Source organism: Leptosomus discolor, chromosome 19, assembly GCF_034619465.1.
Source record: "Leptosomus discolor isolate bLepDis1 chromosome 19, bLepDis1.hap2, whole genome shotgun sequence".
Classification (NCBI taxonomy): Eukaryota; Metazoa; Chordata; class Aves; order Leptosomiformes; family Leptosomidae; genus Leptosomus; species Leptosomus discolor.
Window position 1 is genome coordinate 13,557,959 of NC_141409.1, and position 27,940 is coordinate 13,585,898.

At 45.8% G+C, this 27,940-nt stretch overlaps 1 protein-coding gene across 4 annotated transcripts in view; it reads right to left on the reverse strand.

The window, feature by feature from the left end:
- The window catches only part of MAPKAP1 (MAPK associated protein 1), a 93,356-nt gene that overhangs the window by 29,174 nt on the left and 36,242 nt on the right, over positions 1-27,940 (reverse strand). For all 4 annotated transcript variants that reach the window (XM_086475610.1, XM_086475612.1, XM_086475611.1 and 1 more), the window contains exons 5-6: positions 24,858-25,034; positions 17,109-17,218 (exon numbers count right to left, since the gene is read on the reverse strand). In XM_086475610.1, the coding sequence (XP_086331736.1) occupies positions 17,109-17,218; positions 24,858-25,034 (287 nt within the window). The remainder of the gene's footprint in view (positions 1-17,108; positions 17,219-24,857; positions 25,035-27,940) is intronic.

Below are 27,940 nucleotides of genomic sequence, written 5' to 3' on the forward strand. Positions count from 1 at the left end.
CCAAACCCCAGGTGGGACCCCGGGCAGAAGAAAAGCCACTTCCAAAGGTGGGAGCTGGTGGAGGGAGACTTGCTCCCATCCTTGCCGCACCCCACGCAGCGCAGGGTGCGTCTCCACTCCTGCTCGCACCCACAAGCTGAAGGGCACACAGAGCTCTCAGCTGTGTAATTTCTGTACAATGTGGTAAAATAACACCAAACAGATACCTGAAAAAATTTAAGCGATGCAAAGCACCTTTAACCAGGTCTTAATGTAACAAAAACCCCAGAACTGAAATAACAAAGTCTGTTCCCTCTTTAGCAGTACTTAAAATATTTCTGAATGTTTCCTGACTTTGAATTATGATAGTATATGATGAAATATTTAAAACACAGGAAAAAATTAAGTATTTTAGCCTCAGATGGCACGCCTAAGAAATGGAATTTGTTAGCCAATTAATTTTAAATTTACTACAGCAGAATTTCAATTACGGCTTCTCATTTCATCTCCCCAGAAGCCATGTGAAGCGCTCGCCGCACAGCCCAAGCGCGCTCTGCCCCCCAAGTGGAACATTATTTCTCCGTAAAATGGAGCCCCCTTATTCCCGGCGACTCTGGGAGCAGAGGCAGAGCCCGGTTATGTGCGGGCCACACGAGGAAAGCACAACTGCTCCCTCCCCGCCCAGCGCCACCGCCAACCGCACGCGTAGCTGGTCGAAGCTTTTACAGAACAAACCGCACTCAAGAAACAGCAGAGACGGCTCATACCAGCACAAAGGGAAAGGCAAACATACACAGCACCATTGTTTCTCCTCTCCTGGCTACTGGAAATGTGATTAAAAATTTAAAATAAATTAAATAAACAGAGGCCTGGCTTGTTAGGCAGGAGCAAAATACACTGAAACAAATATCAAAGTGGTAAATCAATTTGTATTTGAAAACTAGGGTAGGTTTAAAACCAGACTCAGCGACAGCAAAACCCGCTTGCTTTGTCCGTTTGTACCTTCCAGAGGTTCCCAAACCACATCCCGATGCTGAACGCCACCCAGCGATGACAAAGCCAGCAGAGCTGTCGATTCCCCTCTGAATGCCTGTGCTCCTGGTACCTGGTACCAATCCCTAACTCCAAGGGCTCCCGCTGCAGCCGGAGCCTCGTGCCTCCAGCAGAGCCTCAGCCCACACTCACTGGGGCCAAGATCTGCTGACGCCAGCGCCCACCACTGTCCCGCAGCTCCCTGGTTCTTCATTACAGCCCCTCTCCCACTCCCACCCCAAAACCATTCAAAATCGGAGCAGAGGAAGAATGAAATTAGCCCCTCCTGGAAGCATTACCCGTTGGGCAGGCCGCCCCCAGCACGCTGCGCCAATGTCAAAGGATGATCTTTATCTGGCGCAACTTGAGAATTCTGTGATCAGGTAAATTGTTTTATCCAGCTTGTGTCAAGTCTGTATTAACTGTCTGCTAATAAAGCAATGAAATAGAGCTACAGATCAGAAACCAAGGCCATCTTCCTATGAATAACTCCTTTAAAACAGAAAACACTAAGATATTAATTAAAAAAGTGTAAATGGATTTTTAGAGAGTACCTACTCTTAAATAATGTATTTTAAATATCTACACATTTACATGACCTCTGCTTCACAACAGATGAAAATGCTAGGCTGATTCTGTGGAGTTTTACTACAGGACTTCTCTCACAAGTTCAAATGATGTCATTGTAGCAGAAAGGTTAGGTCATGTCATGGTCTCCGAACAGAATCCTGCTCTGGGAATTTCATCAAAACTTCAAGTGGCGATACCAAAGCTGGATTTCATGGATTTCTGTAGTTTGATGCAAATGCTCCGCACAGTTGTAAAATAAACCTTTAAAATCCTGGCACGGAGGGTCCTGGTCCGTGACCCAAGCAGAGCTCTCCCGCTGACGGCAGGGGCCGCAGCTCCAGCACGTCCCGCATCCCGCAGCATCGGGCTGGGGCTGCAGCCCAGGGCGCTCACACAGCGCTGCTCACTGGAGCAAGGGGGGGACAGTAAACCACGTGCATTATGTTCAACTACCATCAAAATGGAGTCACCAGGGCAAGATACCCAGAAGACAGAGCTAATGAATACAAACCCCTCTTCCAGTTTCGTAGTTTTGTCACAAATAGTTGGAGAGAGAGAAACTGTTGCTGAGTGAAAGCAAGCGGGGCTGGAGAGAGGAGCGTTCACGTGTCTGGAGAGGAAGGAGGGAACCAAGGCAGCTGTGCGAAACCAGCCACAAAACGCAGAAAGAGAAGTGGCTATGCCTTTGAGCACACTCCTTTTGTTCAAAAACTAGCAGAAATTTGTTCGGGGCCCCAGAGACCCCCAGGGAGGGTGTGAGAGTCAGGCCCTTCTCCCCCAGACCTGGTGGCATTAGGTCTCCATTCTTGGGCCACACTAACCGGGGAAGCGTCCCGCCTGCAGGAGCGAGTGCCTCAGCCACGCGCTGCAAACACCACCAGCAACAGCAGTTTTCCTCCTCCAGCCTTGTTTCGGGGCGCTGACAGACCGGCAGCTGCGGAGGAGCGGGGCTCCCTTCGGCAGAGCCGCTCGCTCTGAGCCGCGCTCCGCACCCCCGGAGCTGGGCGCTCGCCCGCGGAGCTGATCCTCCGGAACACACGTCCCATCCGCGAAAATCCCCGTTTAACCACCCACACCATGGTTTCTGCCTACAGAGGGCTGCTGCACCGCGTTATTTCAGGATACCCCTTTGAACACAGGAAGGCTTATCAGGAATTAAACCCGCACAAGGCAACACCCCCCAACACTACACCCCCCAACACTACACCCCCAGCCTTCCTATGGCACAAGACAAAGGTGCCCCAGGAAGAATCCCCCCCATAATCAAATTAAGCGGCTTTCTTACAAAAGGCGAATGGCCATCCGCATAACAACAAACCAATTCTGTTGCCATTTAAGCTGCAAAGCCTTCAGAATGGGGTTTTGAAAGCATGACCCATCAGTTCTAATTTTTAAAACTTATCCTTTCAGTCAAGACTAGAAAAAGGCCCATTCCAACTTTTATCTTCACTACAAAGTGCTGTTATCTTGGGCTGATGTCAGGAGCTCTATCTCTCTTTCTGCTGACAAGCAGAGACGAGAGAGATAAGATTGGGAACGAATCTCACTTCTCTGAGTAAATAAATAATCAATACTCATCTAAATGTAAATGAGAAAGTATCCCCCTCTGATAACAGGGCTCTTATCAAACAGCCAATTTTCTACAGACATTTGGCCTCAACCAAATCACCATCATTCAGCCCCAGCCTAATGGCTAAAAATCGTAACTAAATTGAACCGATCACCAGAGATCAACTAAGTTCAGCCATGGCTACTACAGGTTCAAATGTTTGGAATGCAATTTTTCCCCCATTAACTTTCAACAGCAATGAAGAATGCCACGGTCAGGGGTTGAATCTGCACAATAAACAAACACTAACACTTAAAAAGAGAATGGGGCTTTAAACAAAACCCCAAACAAAACCCATCTCCATCTCAAACTAGTTAACAGGGTAAAATAAGGATTATAGAAAGTATTTAATGTTTGTGGAGTTGCCAGAACTAAAGAGACCAGTAGACAAAAAACCCCAAACGGTTTAAAACTGAACCCATATTTTGCAGTGCTAGTCTCTGCCACAAAACCCATCGCGATCTCCTATTTCTCCCTTATCTTTACCTCCCTCTCAAGAGCTCCTGTAATTCTCACAAGAGCCCCAGTTCCAGCTATGCTCCTCATCAGCTGTTTCTGCTCCCTTTATGGTCCATGCACTCGTTCAAAACACTTCTGAATTTCTGATTTCTGTAACACCGACCTCCAGAATTTATTGCACTGTGTGAGAACAAGAATTCCTTCTTGCTTCAAAAAGCCACTGCCAACCCACCGCCTTGGGGGCGTGCAGCTCTTGTCTCATGAACAACGGCGGTAAAACTCTCCCACTTTACCGTCTCTACCACAGGCACTTCACAGATGTCTCTCGTACCCAGCCGTGTCTTTTCCAAACTGGAAAAGATCTTCTCTCCTTAGCATCTACTTTCACACGTTTGACCCATTTTTGCACTCGTCCATTTCTGTATCTTTTTGCTTCTATATTATCCTTTTGAAATAAAATATAACAATTACGACGTGGGCTCACCATGATTCACGGCCTGGCACAGTGCTGCTTTCTGTTTTGTTCTCTGCTCCCTTCCTAATTTCTGATGCTCGATTTGTCTTCCTGACTGCTCCTAAGCACAGAGCTGAAGTGTTCGGAGAACTACCCGTGACGACTCCAGGATACTTTTCTTGACTGATGGATGGTAATTAGAGCCCATCATTGTATACATATAGTTACAGTTGCTTTTCACCACGTATATTATTTTGCACTCATTGACACTGAATTCCCTCTCTCATTTTATTGTCCTGTCACTCAGCATTGTGAGATACCTCCGCAGTGTTTCACAGACAGCTTTTATTTGCACTATTCTTACTTCTTTTGTATCAATAGCACATTTTGTCACATCAGCATTCACATCCTTTTCCATGCCCCACATTAACAGAACAATGCAGGTTCTACCAGTTCCACTGGAACTCCACCAGTAACCTAGTTACTAATAACGGAGGGCCATTATTCCCATTCTTTGTTTCCTGTCTTTTAATCAATTATTAATCCATGTGAGGATCCTCCTTCTCATTCTGTGACAGCTTAATTGCTTTATGAGCCTTTGTCAAATCTTTTTTGGAAATCTAAGCGTGCTGTATCAAACACATCCGTATTCAGGTGGTCCCTGGCTTCCTCAAAGACTGCTTGCCGCTTTCTGAGTGAGGCGCAACCTGCCCTACAAAGCTACGCCAATTTTATTCCTCAGTATATTGCATTTGCCCACGTGTCATCTATTAATTCTGCTCTTTGGCACCATTTCATTTTCGCAGTTTCGCAGGCAAGGGACAGCCGTCTCTCCTCGAGCTCCCTCAACAAACACTTCCCACCATCCACGCCCGAGAGAGCAGCAGATACGAGTAACATATTACGCCCCATATTTAACAGTACAGCACCTTGTATCTGACCTCTACCAAACCCCTCAGTGACCGCTGTCTGCTCGTGGTGGTTCGTTACTGTTCGTAGGTTAGTTTTAAAACTTGCTCTCCTGGCCCAGCTCACAGACCGCTCTACAGAAATGCTTGGAGCAAGAACACCCTGCGCCCCCGAACGCGAAACCCGCAGCAGGATGGGGCACGCACCCCGCCTGCCTCAGCAGAAGGGTACAGCCCGCCTGGTCTTACAGCAGATGAAGCCCCATCCCCGGTGAGCCAGCCACCGCTACGCCAGGAGCTACGGGACCCCTGCACGTCCCTGGAGGTGAAGGACGTGGTAGTTCGGCCCGTCACCCACCACAACCGCAGAAGTTTCTACGGTGCTGCAGGAGGATCTCCCCGTCTCTGTGCAGCTGGCCCCGGCCCTCGCCCCCCTCTCCCACGCGGCCGGGGCTGCCCTGGCGCTGGAGCCAGCGCGGCTGCTCGGGGCCGGGCAGCGCAGGCGCGGTGTGGTGACAGAGGACGTGTCACACCGACTCGCGGTAACCGGGAGGGAAGCGCGGGAGCATGCCACCGGCACGGCCGGGCACGTGGGACCTCGAGCGCTCCTGCATGTACGGCTGTGACTCCAAAATAACATGAAAGATGAGAAATTCAGACGGTTCGGCAGACGTCGCCTAATAGCCGAGGCGGCAGACGCCAGGCAGACCGCAAACAAGCGAAGGTGAACATGAGCTGTGCTTCAGGCTCTGTCCCCACACTGAAGTAAGAGAGGAAAGAAGTCAAGAGAGAATAGCTGATAAACATTTAATGCTGATGTCTGTGGTACTTTCCTATTTCAAGTTTCTCCTTTCACAAGGATACATGATTTATTGCTTCACTGCTCCAACCCCAGGTTTTGAAAGCGTGATTTCTTTTGAGTTTAAACTATATTTATATTTATTTTTTTGTTATCACTTTTTTATTATTGCTATAGAAAATATTTGCTGGAAATATGTTGCAGCTATTACAAGGTCATAAAAAAGAGGAGGTTTATGTATTTCTATCATTTCAAATAGTCTGTCAGAAAGTATCAGTCGCGCTAAGTGTAAGACTCCTGAATTCCAGCTTTCCCTCTGCCAGCACATGGGCAGCATATGGAGAACTAAAATAGCTCAGCGTGGCTGCTCCTTGGGTGCTGGCGGGGAGCGGGCAAACCGAGGCACCGCATCCTCCTCCCTGGTGGAGAGGCAGGGGTGAAGACCAGGCTCCCCATCAATGCTGGACACTGACCCTGGGCTCGAAGCCGCATACTGGGCAAGGACTACAAACAAAGGAGGACTGGAGAAGGAGAGGGATCGATGCACCGCGGAGAGCACAGAAACTGGGAACAGAGAGAGGTCTCAGGCCTCCTTCTGCAGGGTTTTTCTTAGAACATGACAGAAGGGGCAAGGATTCCATTGTGCGCTTGGCAATGACAATAAAACAACAGAAAATATGTAAACACTTTGAGAGGAAATAGCTGTAAAGCCAGAATGTTTACATCTCAAATCCCACTGCTACGAGGACATCTTAAATCTGTTTATCCGTTAAAAATCCCCAAAGCCCCTCAACACCTCTGAAGCAGAATAAAGATTTTTATCATTACAAATGCAAATACTGGTTAATAAATAAAGATATTTAAATAGTGAAACCAAACTTCTAACATTACGCACAAGCATGAGACTTTTTTTTTAGTCCAATCTGTTTTTTCTTAACTTGCACTGTTGTGACATTACTGAATTTCACATACAGTTATCTGCTGCTCTCCGCAGAAATACAGATGGTTTTTGTAGAAATAAACAGTCATTTATATGAAACAATTGTAAAATAGTTTATGGAAACCAGTGGTGTAATGCATTCAAATAAATGCCAGGACCGGCTGATGGAGAGCCAAGGTGTTAAATCACACTGCTTAAGAATTCAGCTGTGGGAAACAGATAGTAAATCCAGAGTGACAGAATTTCCAGTGATGGCAAAGGTTTCTGACATCTAGTCCAGTACACAAAAACTACAGCAGTTCAAACCCATTTTACTTAACACTACCTTGACAGCCAGTGAAATTAAAGAATTTAGTCAAAAGCCCCTTAAAAAGAAACAAACACTTCATTTAGGTATTGCTTTTTGCAGAACAGAAAACAAGCAGCAAACCAGACTATGCAGAATATTAACAGATAAGTGCTTTACCTAATTGCTACTGTACGTATTGCGTATGTAGCTCTAAACAAAGCTGAAAGCAGGAAGAAATAATCGTGTTTGATCTATAATGTGCTGTACCTACAGCAGGAATACCATATACAGTTTTTTTTTTTAACTTTAATCACAAACTGAAGAGGCAACATCAGGGCAAGCCGCTGCACGGCCGCTGGCGGGGCAGCCCAGGCTGCAGCTAACGCACCCCACGTCCCCTCCACTGTTTGCTGCCTAAAAGGGGGCACCGACGTGACCCCCCTGCAACCAGGGCTCAGGCGGTTACTGGTGATGTGGACCAAGACGAGGGCTCTACCGCTCTGACCTGGGCTACACAGCGAGGAAGGAGCTTTCCCCAGATGTATTCGTACCGCAGCAAGGGGCACGACGAGCACCCGACAGGAGCCTTTCAGGCTTCACAAAAAACCAGCAGGAGGGGACGGTCCCAGGAATGTACCCGGTCTATCGGCAGTATCCTCTCTCATCAGAGTGGATAAAAGAAACAAAAAAAGTTTCTATCATCCAAACATGGAACTGCAGAATTTAAAAGGCCACATAAATTACAGCTTTACTACCAATCCAGAAGAACCAATAAAGGTATGATTTCAATACCAACAGCTCTAAAATAGACTCAGTTCAATATTTTACTTTCATTTCAGAGGCCAGGCACGAAAAATCCTCCTCAACCATTTGGGCTGATGTCCAGAATCCCATCAGCCCAAACGCTCAGGACTAACGAGCTATTCCTATTCTGACAAACTATTCGCAAACTTGACTCCTGATGAGCTGTTCCACGTACACCAACATCCCCGTCACGTCAGCGCCTGCTCAGCGTCAGCAGGCTGGTGAGAAAGGGCCTGCTGAAATAAATTATTACCGCTGCAAAACAGAGATGGAGTTTGTAGGCAGAAGGAAATAATTTCGAGCAGCCTCTATCACACCCTCGCCAGCACAGAGGGGCTCACCCCGCGCAACACCAACCCTACTGAGGAAAATCTGCTGCGAAAATAACAAGCAAGGAACCCTTCCTCCTTCCCCAACAGGAGCACAGGAGAGAGTGAGCGAGCACCAGACCCAACGCAACTGCGGGAACGTGGGGGCAGAGGGTGCCGAGCAGGAGGGACAGCCAGCGCCTTCCGCTCCTGCACGGCACCGGCACAACCGGGAGAAAGCTGGGACAACTGGGAGCTACGCGTTTCACCGACGCCTTTTTACTACATTGCCTGTTTGGTGAAAGGGGGGCAGCAAGCAGGAGAGCCTTGACCAAGGATCTACAAATACTGATGTTCTTTTTAATTTACGTCCTGCGCTAATAGAAACAGCTTAATGCAAGGAAGCCCAGAGTTTCCGAAGTACTTCCAGGTAAAGTCATTCACAGCCAGGGGCAGAAGACTCTGCAGGGATGCTATAATTATCCAAAACAAAGCACTGAAAGCCAAAGAAACTCAGAACCACCATTAAGCGGAGAAGCGCGCATGTAAACACAAGGAAATACAAATTAATTGGCTTTTCACTGTCACAGATGCCGGGGCTTCCATAAGAGTCAAAGCAAACATATGCATCGCCTACTCCAACATATTTACTTTCAAATTTAAACTCCTCAGTTACCGTCATTCAATGACAGTATCAAACTTTAACGACAGTTTATTCTAATTGTGCTTCATCTCTCAAAAACGCCTTTATCACAGGGCTGTGGTTTTACATAGTTTCTTTTATCCTCCTAATTCTCATTTTTTATGTATATAAATAAATACATTTATATGCAACGAAAATACACCCTCTCTCCTTTCCAGCCCCTTCTTTTTGTCCCATTCCCCCACCTACAAGGTGGGGATGAGGACACAAGCCCCAAGCGAGACCTGCAGCTCTTCCAGCAGCAGGAGCAGCCACGGAGCGGGACTCTCCGTTTCCAGCCGCCCCTCGCCGATGCCGCAGCGCCGGCCAGCAGGCCCGCAGGAAGGCGTTTAACGGTTCTCTCCTGGCCTCAACACCTACAGCCCACCAGCTCCTCCTCTGCTGCGCCTTCCAACACCCTGATAAGCCCCACTGTGAACTGGGAGAGCAGGCACCGTCCCAAAGATGCTCAGAGTGAGCCCTTTTCCCCATACTTTGCCTTCTCTTGCCACATGCAACCTCTCCCTTGGAAAGGAGAGCCACCAGCCCTGCTCCAAAGGTGGCTGCAGCTCCGGGTGCACCGGGGGGACAGGGACACCCTGCCCTGAGGCAGCAGGGTCCTGCGGGGGGGCTGGAGACGGGCTCCCCAGCAGCCTCGGCTCCCACCGAGGGCACAGGCTCGCAGCAAGGTCCCTTAGGAACCCCCAGCAGCTGGGCATCAGGGTCCTAATCCTCTGGTGAAAAACCCCAACACGCTTATTGATGGAGAATAACAAGAAAGTCGTTCATGAATGCCAGCAGCCATCTCAAGGCAGCCAACACACCAGAGTCCAGGGAGTTTAATCTATCTAGGAGCTTCCGAGAGTTATATTCTGTTTTGGGGGTTATTAGGGTATTTTTCAAAGTCACCGTGTTACATTTCTTTAAAGACCTAATTTTCAATAATTTAGAAACCGAATGCAGAGCTGTCTACACGATAGGAAGCAGATCCCCCGTTCAAAGCCTGAGGCGTAGCTTCAGGACATGCACATGCAACAGAGACCCCGGGCCCTCGCTCTAGATACCGGATTTGCTGAGGGTCCCACAGAAATATATTTGCCTTCAAAACCAAAGACAACCTGAGCAAATTTGCGTGTTATAAAGGGTTCCTGCCCTGCCTCTGCACTGCCAGCCTCCCCTGCCTGCAGCCACCACGGCACTCCTGCGCTGCCAGCCCGACTCACTCGCCAGCCACGGGGACGCGGCGCCGTCGTGCCCCTTCCCGGCACGTCGGGAACGCCAGCACCTGCGGGAGGCAGGAGCAAGACAAATCGAATACGGCACCACAGCAGCAAGACCAAACATAACTGCCGAGATACTCCCGAAATGGAAAAATCGTGGGACAGGTTTAAACGAAAACCTTCAGCGTGACGGCGTCCGCGCGATTTCCCTCGGGCCTGGCGGGGTGCTTGACAATAAGTGGTTTTTCACACAAACGGTGTCTTTGTATTGCAGTTTTTGCTTATCTCCCATGTAAGTTTTGAATAAAATGTGTTTATAAACAGTTTCAGAAACACGTTTAAGACCTGAAATTTGACACTAAAAGTGGTGCTGAGACCGATACGTTGGAAAGTGAATTTCAAACAAAACTCAGGTCTCTGTTCCCCAGTTGCTTTCTGAATGGAAGACGAGCCTCGTGTTGGCAGCAGCGCTCTTTATTTTGAGCTGCTCTTCCTAACGTTCTGGAGGATAACTTAACAGCTCTGTGTGAACAAATCTGAAATACAGGATAAGCACTCACTACACAACACGGTTTTGCAATAGGTTGTGCTGCTTGCCACAGCTCTGAACTACCTGGTGATGGAACAGATCATTTTAGCTGGCCTTTGCAGCTATAATTCCTTTGATTCTGTTATAGAGACTAAAATATGATATGGAGGCTTTTATTTTTACACCCTATCCCTGTTTCTTGATTTTTTTCCTCTTTTCTTCCTGTGGCAGTGAGACAATACCCTTACGCAGACTAGTAAGATTATTTTAGACTATTTTCGGTCACTTTGCACATTCTCAAGAATGCAAAAAGCACTAGCTGACAGCTGTTGGGACTTGAATGTTATTGTAAAGCAGCTGTTTTCATTTATAGAAAAAGTATTAAGTCTTTCTCCAAACTGAACGGAATACTAAGTTAATAACTCTCGCTCTAACCTACGGAAAATACAGGTCATGTCTCTGAAATGTTGGCAGAAGGTATTGTTTATAACAATTAAACTTGTACAGCATTTTGTTCTTAAAAGGACTGCGCATTTCTGGTTCAGGGACGTTTGCAGTTTGAAGCAGCTATTAAATAATAATCAGTAGCATGTTCACCCTGCAAAGAATTTCTACTTAAAATCAGACAAGATTAATCAGACAAGGCTTCTCTGTTCCCGAGAAATTTCAAATGAAGAAAGGCTGACACGGACCAGAAACAGGCAGGATTATTCCAACATTTCAGCATTTTACATTGTTTAGTTTAGTCTCTCATTTCCTCCTAAGAACATTCGGTTTTTATATACTGACATCAATGCTTAATTTGTTTGAAAACAAAGCCTCTGTACACACTCTCTCTGCATTCTTATTTACTTTACATTAGTATTTATAGTCCATTCAGTCAAGCTCTGGACGAAAAGGCAACTGGCATCCCAGAGAATATATTTGTGGAAGAGCAAAAGGAAAGAGACAGCTCAAAGGCGAGGAAGATAACTTTCAAGTGTACATACAGCTCCTGCACATATTTGAGAATCACCATGGCATCAAGATACACAAGTATCAAGAATGAAGTCATCATCTTTCTTATGTTCTTAAAACGGTTAAGCCATGCAAACATGTTTTATAGCAAATATTGAATGCAGGCTTTAGTGCAAACACAAAAAGCCTGATAAGATCTACTTGCCTACTGCACGCTGCGGGATGCTGTCAGACCCTGCCTTAGCCGTGCTGTGATATGCCGTCCTGGAAAAAGAGGGCTTTGCTTAGTCCAGCTGAGAGTCTTCCTAAAAAGTCGGATCTAAAATGGACATCTACCACAACCTAAACTCCTGGGCTAACTGGTAACACGTAAGTAAGAGTAAAAGTCAGACCAGCAGAAATACACACAGGCTTGATTCTGCAGGAGAATCATTTGGCAGTAAAGCAAATCAAGTTATACTGATAATGGTATTTCATGGTTACAGAACATGATCCGTATGACCCACAAAACTTTCTCGGCAAAGCACGAGGGTGGGATTTTAAGAGCGTACTCAGTATCTACCTTCTTTGGAAGTTATTAAGACTCTTGCTGATTTCTAGGGAGCAGAATTATACCAAGTACTAAACCACGCAAATCTCACCTTCTAAAAAGGCTTCTCCATTATTACATCTGTCCAAAATCCAGACAGCACCACATCTGACATTTTCACTGATTAATTCAGGAAGAATGAGAGGTTCTTTGGCTTGCGACTTCAAGCACGTGCTTCCCTTTCTGTGGATCTGCCCCACTGCAGACCAATTTTGTACTTAAACCATCAGCTGCTGGAGGGCTCACAATGTTCAAAACCACGCTCAAATTGATCTAGGCACGGTGAGTCTATACAAAGCAATCCTAGAACTATCTGTAGATACGGGGGTTCTCCACAGGGCCTTTATCCAGCATCTCGGCACTGCCCAGGCCAACGTGCTACGCACAGCAAGGTCCCTGCAGCGCTGAAGGGAGCGTTCAAGCTTTTCCCTCCTCCCTGCGGCAGCCCGCCGTGGTTAGGGTATCACCCTGTCCTTAGTCTTTCTCTCCCCCTCTGGCTATTTTGAGAAAACTCTCTTGCATGAGAGATGCCACCGAGCCTCCCCCAAAGGTGGCCCATCGCTGGATTACACCATTCTCCTCTGGGAGCTCGTTCCATGACCAAGAGTGTTTTATTTCCAGCTCTCACGTAAAATATGCACGTGCAATACATGCTGCTGAGCACACCACAGGTTAAACAAATTGATGATAAAGTATTCTGCTTAGTTATTTTTCATTACCATAAGAAAAGATCAATTACGTTTTCTATTTTATGAGTGTACACAAGGGAATCCATGACAACAACAGAGAGGTTCTATGACGGTTTTTGCTGCTTCTTTCCTAAGCAAGAAGAACAGTTAGTTTTTAAAGACAATGAAACCAGCCCAGAGAAAAGGAAGGCACACCAGCATATCTGCATAGACAGTTCCTCTCCTGATTTATCCAGCCTGACTCCAACTAATTAAACATCTGCCTCAACAATTTCCTCTGCAGATTTATCTCCTCCAGTATGTAGCACTGGCTGGTTGTTACAGGCTTTTCCCTAACTTGCAGCCATTCCCATGCGCTTCTCCCAGTTACCGGGGCACGTGGCAAGAGATGATGCAGTATTCCCATTAACCCCCTGCTGCCGCCTGTGGTGGGACAGGTCACCGGGCTCCCAAAGCACCGCTTCACTACAACTGTGTCCTCTACGACGACTTGAGGGCCGTGGTTCTCTCAGCTATAACACACACAGGTTATTTTACCACCTGCCTTTCCTGTTGATTGACTCAAAAATTACTATTTAAGAAGGGTCACAGTTCATACTTAGTTCCTGCCTTAGAAAGCAAAAGCCTTGTGACACTAAGAAAGGAAAATGGCAAGGAATGTGAAATAGTTCGAGTAGTTTGCAATAATTTTATCTAACACACTACCTAAACAGAGCTAGGTGCAACCAGAACATTGCTTCCATTTTTTTCTTGCCGCTTTCTCCGCCACAAAGGTTGCACCCCACTTCTACCTCCTACTGACCTATACCTCCCTGCAACAAATAGTCTTCAGCTTGAAGTTAAATTGCAGCCAGAAGTCTTTATTCAGCTTCAGTCTTTTCAACAGAAGGAATTTTGAAATCAAAACGCTGATTTTTTTACAGCCGTCGCTCACACCTCAGCTACGTGAGTGCCGGCACACATGCCGAAAGAGAGCGTGGGGAAACCTGGGCTCTGTGCAACCCTTCGTCAAGAGAAACTTTCTGTGTCGTTATCAGCCTCATGCTCCAGGAGGCAGGCGAGGGCTGGCAGCTGCAACGATGGTAATGGCAATTTTAAACAAAAGTCAAAAATAGAGCAGCTCAGAAGGTCATCGACTTACAGAGGTGGCCGAGGCGTACGGATTTTCAGGAACTTGTAACCCAACTGCTTGTTGAAAAACCTACTCGTAAGCTGCAGACTGCTGGCTGAATAAAATAATTAGAGAAAACCAGTCTGGTATCTTAGCCCTGGTCACGCTGGAACATCCCCTTCCTGACCGTACAACAGCAATTCTTCAACTTCTTCCTCGCCCAAAACAGCCAACCGAGGTTTGCATTGTCCCCACAAGCACAGGATCAGTTTGAAAAATGTCATGTAAGTCAGCAGTGAAAATGGCTCAGACAGCCATTTCTCATACAGGTACTTGGAAACAGCATAAGCTGTGAACACAATAAATTCGTTTGTCCTGTGAAGACTGGAGGCACACTGAAAATGTGCAGAAAGGTCCATGGGCACTTCACAGTTTTATTAAACTACTACAAAATAAACACGTTAAGTCAACCTCTGGTTAGCACTTTTTAAAAATCAGAACAATTAACGTAAAAGGAAGCATCGCCGAATGAGAGAAATTCTTTTCCTAAATTATCTTTTCTTGCATTCAGAACTTTGACATCCTAATCCACCAGTTAATGACGACTCCGGCTCCAGCGGCACAGGCCCGCACTCTGCTCACCGCCTGATCTCAACTCCGTGTCGCCGTGCCTCCCCCAGCGAAAGGCAGAGCCATACCCGCTCCACGCGTGAAGAACGGTGACAAAATCTCTTTCCACTCCCGTGCCACCGCGGTGGCACCGGGCGCGCCAGCCGCCCCTCAGCCCAGGCAGCGCTCCCGCCCCGCCCCGCCCGGGCAGGACCCCCTGGGCGGGCAGCGCAACTGCTGCCGCTGAAGGATGGCAGGCGAGACCCTCCAAAACCCCCCTACCCTCCCAAGTCTGCTGACTGATGAATCACGGTCTTGGGTAAGGGAGAATAATTTTAATAAAAAAGTTTAACTCGTGATTCACCAATTTAATACACAACTACCCAGTCTGAGAAACCCCTTCACCCACGTGACAGCATTACATGACAATTTCATGAGGCATTATGGGTGCTCGCCAACGTTTAAAAAATAAAACAAAAAATAAGTATTTCATTTATGAAATTCAGCAATACTGGAACTCAAGCAGAAACCTTTCCCTAGAGCGATCACTCTTCTCGCAGCGACTCCAGCTCATGACGCTTGCAACGGCAGGTCCTACTTCTGGCCATATCTGTACACACACACAAACCGCAATCTGCCAGCAACACCCACTAGTTCAAGAAATCCAATTCTGCGTTCAAAAGGGAATATACCTATAAGTAACCAAATGGTTTTCAGTCGTGTCTTCCACTGTGGTTATATCCACAGCAGTGATGATGGTCACATCTCAAAGAGGTGACACGTTACATGGGTAATTTAAAAAAAGTAAATTTAAATGATTTCTTATAGCATTAAAAAAAAAAAAAAACCACCCCAAAAATGGTACATACATGCTTATACACCCTGTTACTACAAAGGCTTCTGAGCAGGAGCGCCAAGACAGCAGAAATGAACGCACTAGCTGAAGGAAGAAATGACAAGCCCATTCCATTTCTAAACTACCAAGCAAAAGTAACAAAATAAAAGCAAAAACAATTTTCAAACGGACAAAGAGCAAAACATCTGTTACATGAAGGAGGTAAGTAGTTTAAAGACTGAGCTAAGTGAATCCTTTAGCCACCCCCCTTCAGAGAAGAGAAATCTGACCCCAGGAAATAAATAAAAGTCACCCAAAAAGTGAACAAAAGAGGTGTTTGAAAAAACCAGAGCACCATTCATCGCAGCTAACGACTTGTTCATTATGAGTGATGATGGATAAAGACTTCTCACGCTGAGATGAAATCAAGATTTATATGCATTGTTTCCTCTCCCAACTTGTGGGAAGATCATCATCATTTAATTCTATCTCTGCGGCCAGTGATGGGCATCCAGAGAGCTGGTTATCAAACGGCGCAGTCAGCTGGCAAAAGCCGAAACGTGCAGTTGGCACATCTGGACCGAGCCGCCACAGCCGAGGGTGAACAATGACTCCTGGCCAGCAGCCAAATTGCTGCAGACGCTGGCGGGTCTCATCTACAACCACCCCTACCAGCATCTCTCTCCTCCCTGCCCCCCCTTTTCTTTTTTTTTTTCTTTTTTTTTTTTTTTTTTTACGAGAATCAGATTTTCATTGCTTCATTCAATTGCTCTCCTCTGCCATTTTTTACAGCTCTTATCGTTCCCTTGGAATATGGCCTTGAGACAGCTCATCCGTGTCCTTCACTGTGTTATCTCTTCTAACTTTTATTAAAACTTCAGCTCTCATCTGAAGATAGCTAATTAAATCCATGACAGATTATACACTCGTTTAAAAACTGCACTGAACTACTTTTTCTGAAGAGAACAGCGTTTATTTTCTCTTCCCATAGTTAAAACTAAGGGTATATAAGGAGGTTTCATTCATTTACAAAGACAAGATCCTTATCTTTACCCAGGATAGAGATAGGTTTATATTAAAGTTCCTTTGTTGCGTGACAAGAGCCGGTGCAATTTCTCACAGTAATTATTTCTTGTGGCTGGAAAGATCTCTCAGCTTTACACTTTTGAAATATATATACTAACATGTATGTAAATGCACATTTACACCCTGGAAAAGCATTGCTCTAAGACAGAAACACAAGTGCTGTAAATTTTCCTTTTTAAAACGTTGATAGGTCTTAACTACAACAGTACTATTTTGACAACAGTGCAGAAAGTAAATTTTTCTTTTTCTCTACAAGTAACGATGAATCCTTTGAAATATTTAAAATCACACTAAGCACAATTTTCTAACATAAATTAAAAGCATACAGATTCTATCAAGGACTGGTCTTACTGTAGCCGTCATCTCAAATCACCACGAGCTGGACTCGAATGCAAATGGCTTTGTTATCATACACAAATATTTGCAGTAATGGGTACTGCTCTGCAGCAAACGCGATGCAGCTCCTCCGCTGCCTGCTTTTTGCCAGGATCTAGAACACAAACCTGTGCACAGAACTGCTTCGGAGTGTTGCTGAAAATCACAATACCCACTGAAAAAAACTGAGCATCTTTCGTAACAGTTAGAGAGAGATATAAAGTATGCTCATGGAAAACCACCCTACCCTCTAGAAAATACGATAAATAACCCACCTGAGCCTCTCTGTGATCCCTTCCTTCTCTTTAAGGCCTTTTGTAAGATATCCTTCATGGTGACCTTCATACTGTCCACCTGAATAAGTGAGAATCCATGAGCAGCATTTCTGCAAGACAGATGCACATGCATTTTTACAAAATAATCATCATCAGGCAGCTCACTGCAATTTTCATTCGTTTCAAGAAAAGGACTTGTTAGGCACAACAACAGACAAAGCTGTGCTATAAAAGCAAGTTAAAAGGAGAAACTGAGCAAACTCCCTTAGAAAGGCAGAGACAAAAATGGAGAGAATGGATTGAGAGTCAAGGTGTGCAAGGATTTTCCTAATTTATCTTTATTTTTGATCAATTTGTGTTCATCATTAAAAAAGAAAAATGAGCAAATGTACCTGCGGAGCTCAACGACTCATTATGAAGTATCTGCTAGGCGCTTCACAGCGCACACAAGAGAAACAGTTTGCCATGCCGTTTCCACACACGTCCCAACGGCAGACGTGAGGAACCGTTCAGGAGAAGTGGAAGAACAACACTCCAGAGAAAGAACAGCAGCTCCTCAGCACCACTAGCGTGCACTGTTATTTCACACGTAAGTACCGTGCCTTCTTGGCACACATTTTTGTGAGCATCACGGCACAAAACCTCGCGAAAAGGTTTACAGCAGCGGGTGCTTGTCCGGGCCATTGCCCGCAGGAGGGTCCACGCGCGGGGGAGACCCTGCGGACAGCGTGGGGTGGTTACGAAGATACCGCCAGGCAAATGTTGAAAGTGGCATCACTGGGGAAGCAGAGAAGATGACAATATAATAGAAGAGATACTGGATTAATCTATCAGTAAGTTTTGCCCCTTAGACCTTGCAGTCAATCTCTGCTCATGTCAGTAGATGTCACTGCAGACAGTTAGCAGGGAAATCCGAGAGCTGCTGGGCACCACAGGGAGAGATTTGCACTGCACGGGAAAAACTGTTTTGCAAAGCTGTTTAGACAGGAGGAGGAGCTTTGTATCTGGCAACCAGGAATTTTAATCAGGGAGCAGAGCTCCGTTTGAGTGTCACAGCTGGGATGTTTTTAAAAGCAACTGGCAGTCAGAAGCCATCCAAGCACCGCGGTTACGCCGTTAACCCCAGACCGCACCGCACGCCGCTTCGAGACACAAACGCTGGGGATACACGTCTCGGGTCAGGTCACCTCAGATGCGGCAGCCCCAGCCCACGCTGGGGCACAGCCTGGATGAATAAACGACATCTTCAAGCCCTCACCATACACTGACACTCGCTCCTGGCCACCGGCTGCAGTGCGGACGTGATGGCCAGTGAACACCCTGCCTGGGCAAATGCTGGCCACCAGCCTGCTGCCCTGCAGCTCGCTCCTGCCCTTCTGCAGCTCCGGGAACAGCAAGCCCTCGCCGTCCCCTCTTACCCCACGTACAGCGCAGAGCCGCCTTCTTTACCCCAGTCAAGCTTTTCGACTCAGCATCAGCTGCCGCGAGCGGCTGGAAGAGGCTGAAGAGACGGTCGAGAAACCCACCGCGGGTGGCCATTCACACCTGACAAAAAATAAAACCCCCTGCCCCGCTGTAAGTAACATAGCAGAGGGGTCTGTTTTCAGAGCATCCCCCGGCTCCTCGGGCCGCTCACCCCCAGGCTCCTCACCCCACGGCAGACAGTCCCACAAGCCACCGGTACAAAACAGTGTTTCCTTCTCAGCAGTTGTGAGTTAGTCTCATCTGAATTTCATTCTCAATTCCCTTTGTTCCTGGCAAAATGAAACTGCCTAAAAGCCCCAAATTTATGTTCTCTAGACCATTTATTATTTATAACTCTATCTTACTCGTCTTCAAACCAAATATTCCCAACCGTTTCATGCATCTACTTTTCCCCTCCTTATTTCTACCATGTGTTCAACATGGAACGAGCAGAGCTGAGCCCACCGCTCCACATGAGGGAGTACCAGCCATGTCTGCAGCGGTGAGGCTGCCATCCCTGGTACAGCCCAAGGGTTCAGCGGTTTGACTAACGCCAGACGGCGAGCAGAGATCTTCCTCAACTCTTTACTGACGAGCAAATCTTCCCTCGAGCTGCTACGGACCCCTGCAACGCACACAAGCACCGCACAGGATCTTGCCTTTGCCCTGCAGCTCCCTGGTCGCTCCCCTCGCTTCCCAAAGCCAGCACAGCTCTAGTCTGAGCTGACCGGCCGAGCTAAATCTAGTGGATTTTTTTAAAGTGAAAAACCTCTTATACAATTATACTATAATTACAAAAAGGAAACTACCTTTGCGCTTCTATTTCAATGACATGGTGTTTGTCAATGAAGCGCCACAAGAAAAGCCTTGGACAGCGGACCCAACCCTCAGAACACCAGTTCAAAAGACATCTGGCGCCTTCGGGTAATTCACATAATGCTCGTACAATAGAGAAAGAAGGTTCCCAGAGAACTGCGACCAAACTACAGGAAAATTAAAATACTGCAGAAAAAAGAAAAAGAAACAAACAGCAAAGGTGAAGAAAGTCTTCCAAAATCTTCTACGGCCAAACCATGAGGAGTCACAATTTTTTTTTTTTTTTTTCTTTTAGTACAAAATGTTTTTCGAATGTGTTTTCCCACAAGCAAAGCAGGGCCTGCAGCCTACACCACGCATCGGCCCCGCTTCCCGCCACGCACGAAGTGAGCGACGGCAACTGCCCGTGGCTGACCCGGCTCGGGGCTGCTCACCCCAACGCTAACCGGAACCTCCCAAAACGGAAGATTGTCTTTCGGTTCCTGACGCTTCAGCTGCTAAAGAGCATGTGCTGCTGTTGATCCCGCTCGTGTTCCGGCCCATCCCGACATGGTCAATTCTTTCTATTGAGCAGCCGGCCTGAGAACTGTCAGACTAATTTTCCTGACACTCCATTACTAACTCATGCCTGAGCCACGGCCATTCTTTGCCTCAGAAGCTGGATCCCATCCCAGAACAATCTCTAAAAGTTTATTTTACTGATCAAAGCAAAATAAGAAAAACCTCTGTGTTTTACTATATTTAGTGTGCTATCCAGTAAGCGAGACTTTGGCAAGAGCAGCGAAACGTAAAGCGCACCCCGCATTTGTAAACTTTTGGATGTTTGCTCTGGAGCAGAGCCAGAGGGTCTGAAACGCCCGTCCCAGTTCAGACGCACGATTCTCTCCTTCCTTTGCTCCGGCTCACTAAGTGTGCAACGCCGGCTTTCTCCAACAACGCAGCACAGAACCTCCATAATGACATTTTAGCACCCAGGAAACCCACAAATCTGAGCCGAGAGCAGATTTAAGCCCAGACCAAAGGGTTCTGCCATCATCCTGGGGTCAGGCCAGTGTGTCAGAGCCTGCCTCCCGCGCCGCCCAACAGGCAGGGACCCCTGGAGCCACCCTCCGCACTGCATCGCCTAAACCATCATCCATCTACCGCAAGCCGTCCTCATGTGAAAACAGCAGAGCGAGGCTCTTCTGGAAGAAACACGCACCCCGCCGCACCTTGCCAGCTCCCCCGTTATGCTCCGCATTGATAATGTGCATGAACTGCCCCCACTCAGCCTAATTCCAGCACACCCTTCATTACGATTACAAACGACGTGTTTTCGCTCACTCTGCTAGCGCGCGATACCTTTCTTTTGAGTCAACACACTAGGAAACGGGACAGACGAGCAGATGCTATTCAATCAATTAAAACTGCTGCTTACAAATTGGAAGCCAAAGAAATTCCTCAGCTTGTATTTTCTGTCATTTTGCAAAAACATACCTGGGTGACAAGGTTAAATCAAGCAAAGGAAATCCCTGGCACTTATCATCCACAGGCATTACTGATAAATTGTGCAGTGGAGGAATAAAGGATTACCTTCTGTATTTTTTCATTACACTTTTCTTTTGTTACAGAATACATAAATCCATTGTGGCACAATGTAATATGTATCATCGTGCTACACCTGTGGACGTTTCATAACGGCTGCCATGTCTGTGCAGTCAGGAATGATAAGTGAACCACCCGTGAATGTTAATGATAGTGATCATTCTGCGGTAACTTGGCTTTCCATCTTCTTTTACAGCCTCAGCGCTGGAGCCAGGGTGGCAAGGTTCAGAGGAGGAAAAAGAAAACAACCGAAGAGCAAGAGCTCTGGCGGGCTGACGCCGGGGTGCTGCCTCGGGGGGAAGGTGCTCAGAGGCGGCATGGAAACGGGCAGCGGCCACTCCATCGGCTCCGCTTGGGCAACAAATGAAAACCCAACACTTAAAGGACAAAAGGCTTCTGTTCTGAATGGGAAACGAACTCTTCCAAAAGCTGCCTTCCCAATCTGGAGTAATTGGTTTTTTCATTTTTAATTTTTTTTTTTCCAACACCGAAGTGGAATTTGTAGCACTTAAAGCTCACTGCAAGAAATGGCTGGCGTGGTTGGAAGTGCCTGTGGATGACTAATAACGATTTCCACTTGATCAGCACAAAGTTGAGACTAAAAATCCCAGTTGACGCAATGTGCTGTACTTAAGCTGGGTAATTTTTAAGATAAAGTGCACAGTGATAGGAACTAGAATAACTATGCCAGCCACAATTTTTGTTCTGAGCCTAAATGATCTCACTTCTCAGGTTAGCCTTGGACAACTCTGTGCGCTCCTGAGTTTAGCTGGCTGTATTCTGACACTACCATAAGCTTTCACTAGACATCTAACATCTCCGCTTCCTGCTCTGCCTCCTTCCTTGGGATCCTGCCCCTCCCTATTCACTGCCCTGGGCGCCCACCTTCTTACCTTGGGCACCTACATTAGCTTTCTTAAATTTGCATGCCATGAATATTCTAAAATACACTTTGTAGATTACCTACACCCATGTGAAAGCTGATAACAGGCCTTTTGGCGAGCGCTTCTGTAATCAGAGTAAAAACCACCTTTCAAAGCTTTGAATTGGATTTGTAAATGTATGAGGAAAGCCTGGTATTTTAAAAATGCTTCAAACCTTAATCTATCAGGTATAGCAGAGGTGCTGCTCTGAAAAATACATATATAATAGTCAAAGCAATTTAAGCAGTATCAAAACTGGAAAAAAGTGCTACAGAGCAGAAGAACTGTATGCCAAATTTCATCTGGGCGCCAACTGGCAGCTGAGCTGCAACTCCTAGAAACACCATTAGATCGAGTATGTCAAGTTGTGACAATAAAATTTCCAAGGGAAAAAGCCCTAATGATAGTACAGATTTATTTTAAGCTACCTTCGTTCAGAGTCTTTCAGGTGTTCCTTCATCATCTCAAGCAGCCTGCATCTACATGAACGCAGCGCTTCCTCTGACTCCTGACAAATCGTACTCGCCATCAGAGCGGGCTGTTTGCGAGTGCCGTGTTTGACATTGGACAAAGCACCGCTCTCCACAACAGACATCCTCCAAAAACATAACTCGCTAGACTAATGGGCAGTTAGAAGCCAGAATGACTGCCCTCCGTCTTCTCCTTGTGTAACTTTGCCAGAGTCCTTGGAACTTGCCAAATTCGGTCATGCCTGCTTAGCTTGCTCGACTGATTGTGCCAGAAAAGAAAATAAGACACAGATGTATTTGAGCTCTTTGAGATGCCAGTAAGAGAGACAGCTAATGGCTTCATTTCGACCCTCCCCTACCAGCTGGGCACAGGTGGGGGGATAATGAGGTCCCTCTCCCTAATCAAACTCAATTATTTACTACTCTGTATAGCCACAAAGACACTCACATTCAGCTCAGAATATAAAACGCACTGTGGGCTACTTCCAACCACTGCCACTGGGTATTTATAACGAACTCAAGTGGCTAAGAGTTTGCCTTGGCAGGAGTTTCAGTGTGTAAAGTTCTGCAAACTGTTTCTGCTCAAACATGTCCTGCTGAAACGGGGTCCCTGGCGAGGGTCCATGACTGTCAGCTCGGTAACTGCACAACATCTGAAAATACATCCAATACGCAGGACGGGTGAGATCTGAAATAAAAACACCAGGCTTCATCACGAAGCTTCTCAGAAGCATCAACTTTTTTCAACAGCGGTTCAATATTAACAAACATTACGAGTCACAAGCCTGACACAGCAGCAGCAGAAACACTTCAGCATGAGGAGGAAAAAAACCCAGACGCAAAATACAAAAACACAACTACATGCACTAGTAGGATGACAGGGGGGGAGGAACATGTAGAATTTACAACAGAACCCTGCAAAAATAAGACAGCATGCACATTGAAACTCACAGAAGTAACAATCTTTTGATCAAGTGATGATCAAGTAATTCTCTATTCTAGGGGTCACATTAAAAATCCTAATTTAAGTCTAACTATTTACAAGTAACTATCTACGCAGGAATTTCAAATTAACATGTGGACACAGAAAAAACCCCAACCCTCTCAGAAAAGCACTACTTCTTATGATGCAGTTGTCCTATTTCTAATCAGCAGGACCTCCCAAGGTAGCAGGAAGGTCTTCACAGGAGCACACATTATGTTAAAGCAAAAGATTTCACATTTTTTTGCAGCTGGAACTTAATCCTGCTACAAGCACCAGTCAGAGAACTGCTGGCCAGGCCAGGATCCTGCCAAGGTCTCCGGGCTCCACATGGGAACACTGGTTCCACCTCCTCGGAGCTAACGTCCAAAATCTGTGTTCGCTGCGTTTGAATACTAATGACTATTTATGCACTGGGTACAGGCAATGGGGATTTAGGTAGGAGGCAGTCGAGAAAGGGGAGAAATTATCAACAATTTAGAGTCTTCTAATGATACAGGCTTCTTAACCGGTCTGCCTGCAATAAACACTCGTGATCCTTTTTGGTTGCAAGGAATTAGAACAGAATTTTCTACGTATCTGCTGGTATTTTTCTGGGGATACTGAGACAGCAGGATTATCCCGAAGATAATCACAGAGCCAGAGAACTAAAAGAGTCCAATTCACGGCAACAGCATTGACTCTAGAGAAATGCGTGCAGGTGAAACAGGTATTCCCTCTTTCAGACAAAACGTGCAGCATTCTTCAGTCAGGTGGAAGGAACTAAATTGTCTGCAATTTCACAGGCGTAAAAGTCAGCTGCCTGGCTCGACTGCGTGACTGCAACCTGCGCAAACCGAGGACGGACCTTGTACCGCGCCTGGCGAGACCGCTTCATTTCCCCCCTCTGTCAGCTTCCACATGACTGCATCCAGTCCAGCACGGCTGAATATGTTTACCTTGAATAACTTATTTGTAAATACTGTTGACAGAATATTTTGTTTTCCAATGCCCTAATGCAGCAGAATAAAGTGAATGGGCCTCTGGGAAATACATGCGGGATTTCTGAAAATTTCTTTCAGTAGGATCCTTTAGAACACCTCTAAAACACAGTACACAATAAAGAACATAAAAATGTCATTAAATAGGTCAGAATTTTTTTTAAATGTCTGATTATTCAAAACCAGAAGCAGGTGTATGGTTATGAAATGTAAGTGATTCTTCACAAACTGAAAAAATGTCCAATAACCAGGAAAACCCTGTTAGCATTTTTGCTTCAAGAGTTCCAAGCATGAAATATTTCCCCCAAGCAAGGAGCAGCCTATGCTACCAGTAATCTGCTACAGCATTTACTTTTGTACCCGCCTCGTGAGAGACCCCAGCCCAGGGCATCAGAGCACTGTGAATACACGCGCCCCCTGGACTGCGCTAAAGCCAGCTGAAGAAAAGTAGAGAAGAAAAAAAAGAGGCAGAGGTGGCCTGGACAGACAGATGTTTCCCAGTGACCGAGAAAGCCAGCGCCCATACTCACATGCGGACAAAGAGCGACTGTTTTGCTGCCAGGCCCGGGGACGAGTACTTCTCAACCAGTGCCAGAGTGCTGAAGCCAAACTTGTGAATGGGCTCATTGGAGTCCAAGGGTGGAAAATCTGTGTCAACCTCACCGTCATCCTCAGCGATATGGAGACAGTAGGCATTGACGTTGTCGCTGAAATAAAGACAAAACAAGTTCATTCAGGAGGGAAGCCAGACAACCAATTCCGTTCAGCCGATCAATACCAGTCACTAAATGCTGGAGAAAAACCAGAAAACGTGCCCATTACAGGAGTGATACACTTCAGAGCCAGTGATGGCAGCAGATACCTATGTCCCAACAAAGCCCCAACATAGCCTGCTACCACAACCATGTGGTAATAGAAAAAAGACCCCAAAACCTCAGAGTAAAAGCAGTGAGGCTTACTTCATCATTAACTGGACTGCAAGCAAAATACTGACAGTGATTAAAATACACTAAAGTCTATAAAAGTTTCAAGACTTCGTAAAGCTGGAAGTTATATTTCTCCATTTGTGAAAGTTTACACATGTATATGACCATTACATTTTAGAATTAAAGACAAACAAGCGGTGCCTACCTACTTCTTCACAGATCAAGCAACTGTGAAAAAGTTTACTGAAGGTAGGCTGGAAAAGCAGAGAATGCTCTCGGGCAGGGAAACAGTGCAGTGAACTACCGGAAAGTAAGAGATCTGTTCAACACAGCAGCACTGGTTCGTAGGAAAGCTACCTTTTCTACATATCTAAGAAGTCCAGTCGCTAAAAGCAGTTAAAAATTAGTGCAGACCAACAAACAGAACTAAATAACACTGAAAGTTTTAAACAGATACAGCGTGAGAAGAACAGGAAAGAAAAATCTAAGCCTCTTTCTTTCTACATACGAAAGCCCATAGGGAAATAACTATCTGTATATGCCAAACAGGTAGTAATCGTATTTTCCTAATACTAAAATCTGTTTCAAATGTTAATATTCGAATTATTGACCTGAAAATAAGTATTGCCTCTTATTGCAAATCTGCCCGCATTCAGGCATTTTCCCCAGCCATGAAGTATAGCTTGAGTGTTCACGTGGCAGTGTATTTCTAAACTCTGCAGTTTAAAATTTTGAGTTTTAATTGCATGATTGATGCCTAAATTAATTAATTGCAAAGTGTATGCTAATTGTTTAATTGGTCGCTTGATCTATATAGATCATTTTTTGAATTAAATGAGTTGATTTACAAAGTTTATTGATTGGATGTGACAATGAATTATTTCACTGACTACCTGATTTGCAATTTTCTCAATTAATTCACAAACCTTTGGTTGCAACTGTGCTTTAGTGAGAGTGCTTAGTCCAGGTGATCTATATGCACCTTGTCATGACTAAGACATTTATTATATCAAACAGGTAATAATGATGCATTACCATTAACATAAGCTGTAAATTTGCTAACAAAAAGGTAATCCAGCAATGTTTGTCACTATGGCTCTTGAAAATTCAGCAATACTATTAGAGGAATTTTCATGAGTCTCCAGACTGTTCTGAAGAACTGCAGCATCGCTGCAGAATTAATTTCTAACTCTGTCAGGAGTGCTTAAGTAACCTGCAGGGAAACGGGCGAGAGGTGGCGCTGGGACGGGAACTCCCAGCGCGGCAGGGCTCCGGCACCCAGAGGAAGCCGGCAGCCAGGAGGCCGGGTGCCGTGCGGGCTGGCCAGTCTTTTTAGGACCAAGCTAAACAAAAAGGCTGCGAATAATATAGATACAGCTGATCCTGCTTGCTGAGAAATGCCTGGCGTGATTTTCAGGCCCTTCTCTTACTTTGTTTAGATTTCTACAAATCCAGACACCAACCAAGCTCTGCACGCTCATTCTGTCCGCTCAACGCAACGCAAAGGTCACCCCACGCTACGAGACCTCCCGGTCTCAAACTCCATCTCCCCACGGCTCAGCTCTGGGCTTTGCTCCTGATTTTCTAACCTAGCCGCCTGACAGCATTCTTCTATGTGCAGCCTGGTGTGTGCTTAAAGCTCTGTACATAAATAAAGTTAACATTTTCATTCGGTACTTGATGCATTTGCATAATTCTCATTAAAGCTAGAGGAACATATAGACACGCAGGCAACAGAACACATTTGTGCGGTCTCAAAGCGATCCAAGTGCCAAAAAAAGGTAGCGGTGACAACTTATCTTCCATCAATTATACTGAAAACACACAATGTTGGTGAAATCCCACAAATTAAAGGGGTTACAAATGTCTTCAAACACAGAGCGGGTTCCTGAACACTAACACAGATTAAGTCACAATCTGTTGAAAAAACAAGTCCAATGGGTAAAACTGTTCTGCATTTTGAAACTCCACCAGGATGAGCTCAAAGTCCTGAACTTTAGGCTTCAAATTACAAGGTTCAAAGCCTTGAGATTCCGAGTTTGCTACGGACAGAACGTAAAAGTTAAGTACAACAACTGACAGAAGTAACAGCATTCTTAACTTCTAAAAACAGGAACTTTATTTGAATTCTGCATCTCACTATGAATTTATTCCTAGAAAGGGATTTTGTTCATTTTTTTGCAGGCAGAATCATTACAGCACATCTGTCAGGGGTTGGCAAGAGAACGTCCACTGGGTTATGACCAAAGTTCGTATGTAAGAGGCCAGAAACAGGGTTGCTAAAGCTGCCAGGGGCTCCTCGTATCAAGACATTGAATAGAGACAAATATAATACAATTATAATAAAACACACAGCCTAACAGAATGCAACATGTTCTCAAAGCTGTCAACGAGGACTCACTTCAGACTCTTACAGCTACCTTCTAGGAAAAAGAATCAGGCAGTAATATATTCTTTTCCTAAAGACAGAGGGGTTGTTTCTCTTAATTACAACGTCTACAACCTCCTCATTATTCTCAACCTGTGTTACTAGTAGGTACATTTGTCATTCCACATGCGTTGTAGATCAGATTTGAAGTGCTCTCTGTATGTATTTTACTGCGGTGTCACAACTATCCTGATTTTTTCTTTTTATACTCTACAAATCTGATTGAAATCAGGAACAAATAGCAAATGCGGAATGCGCA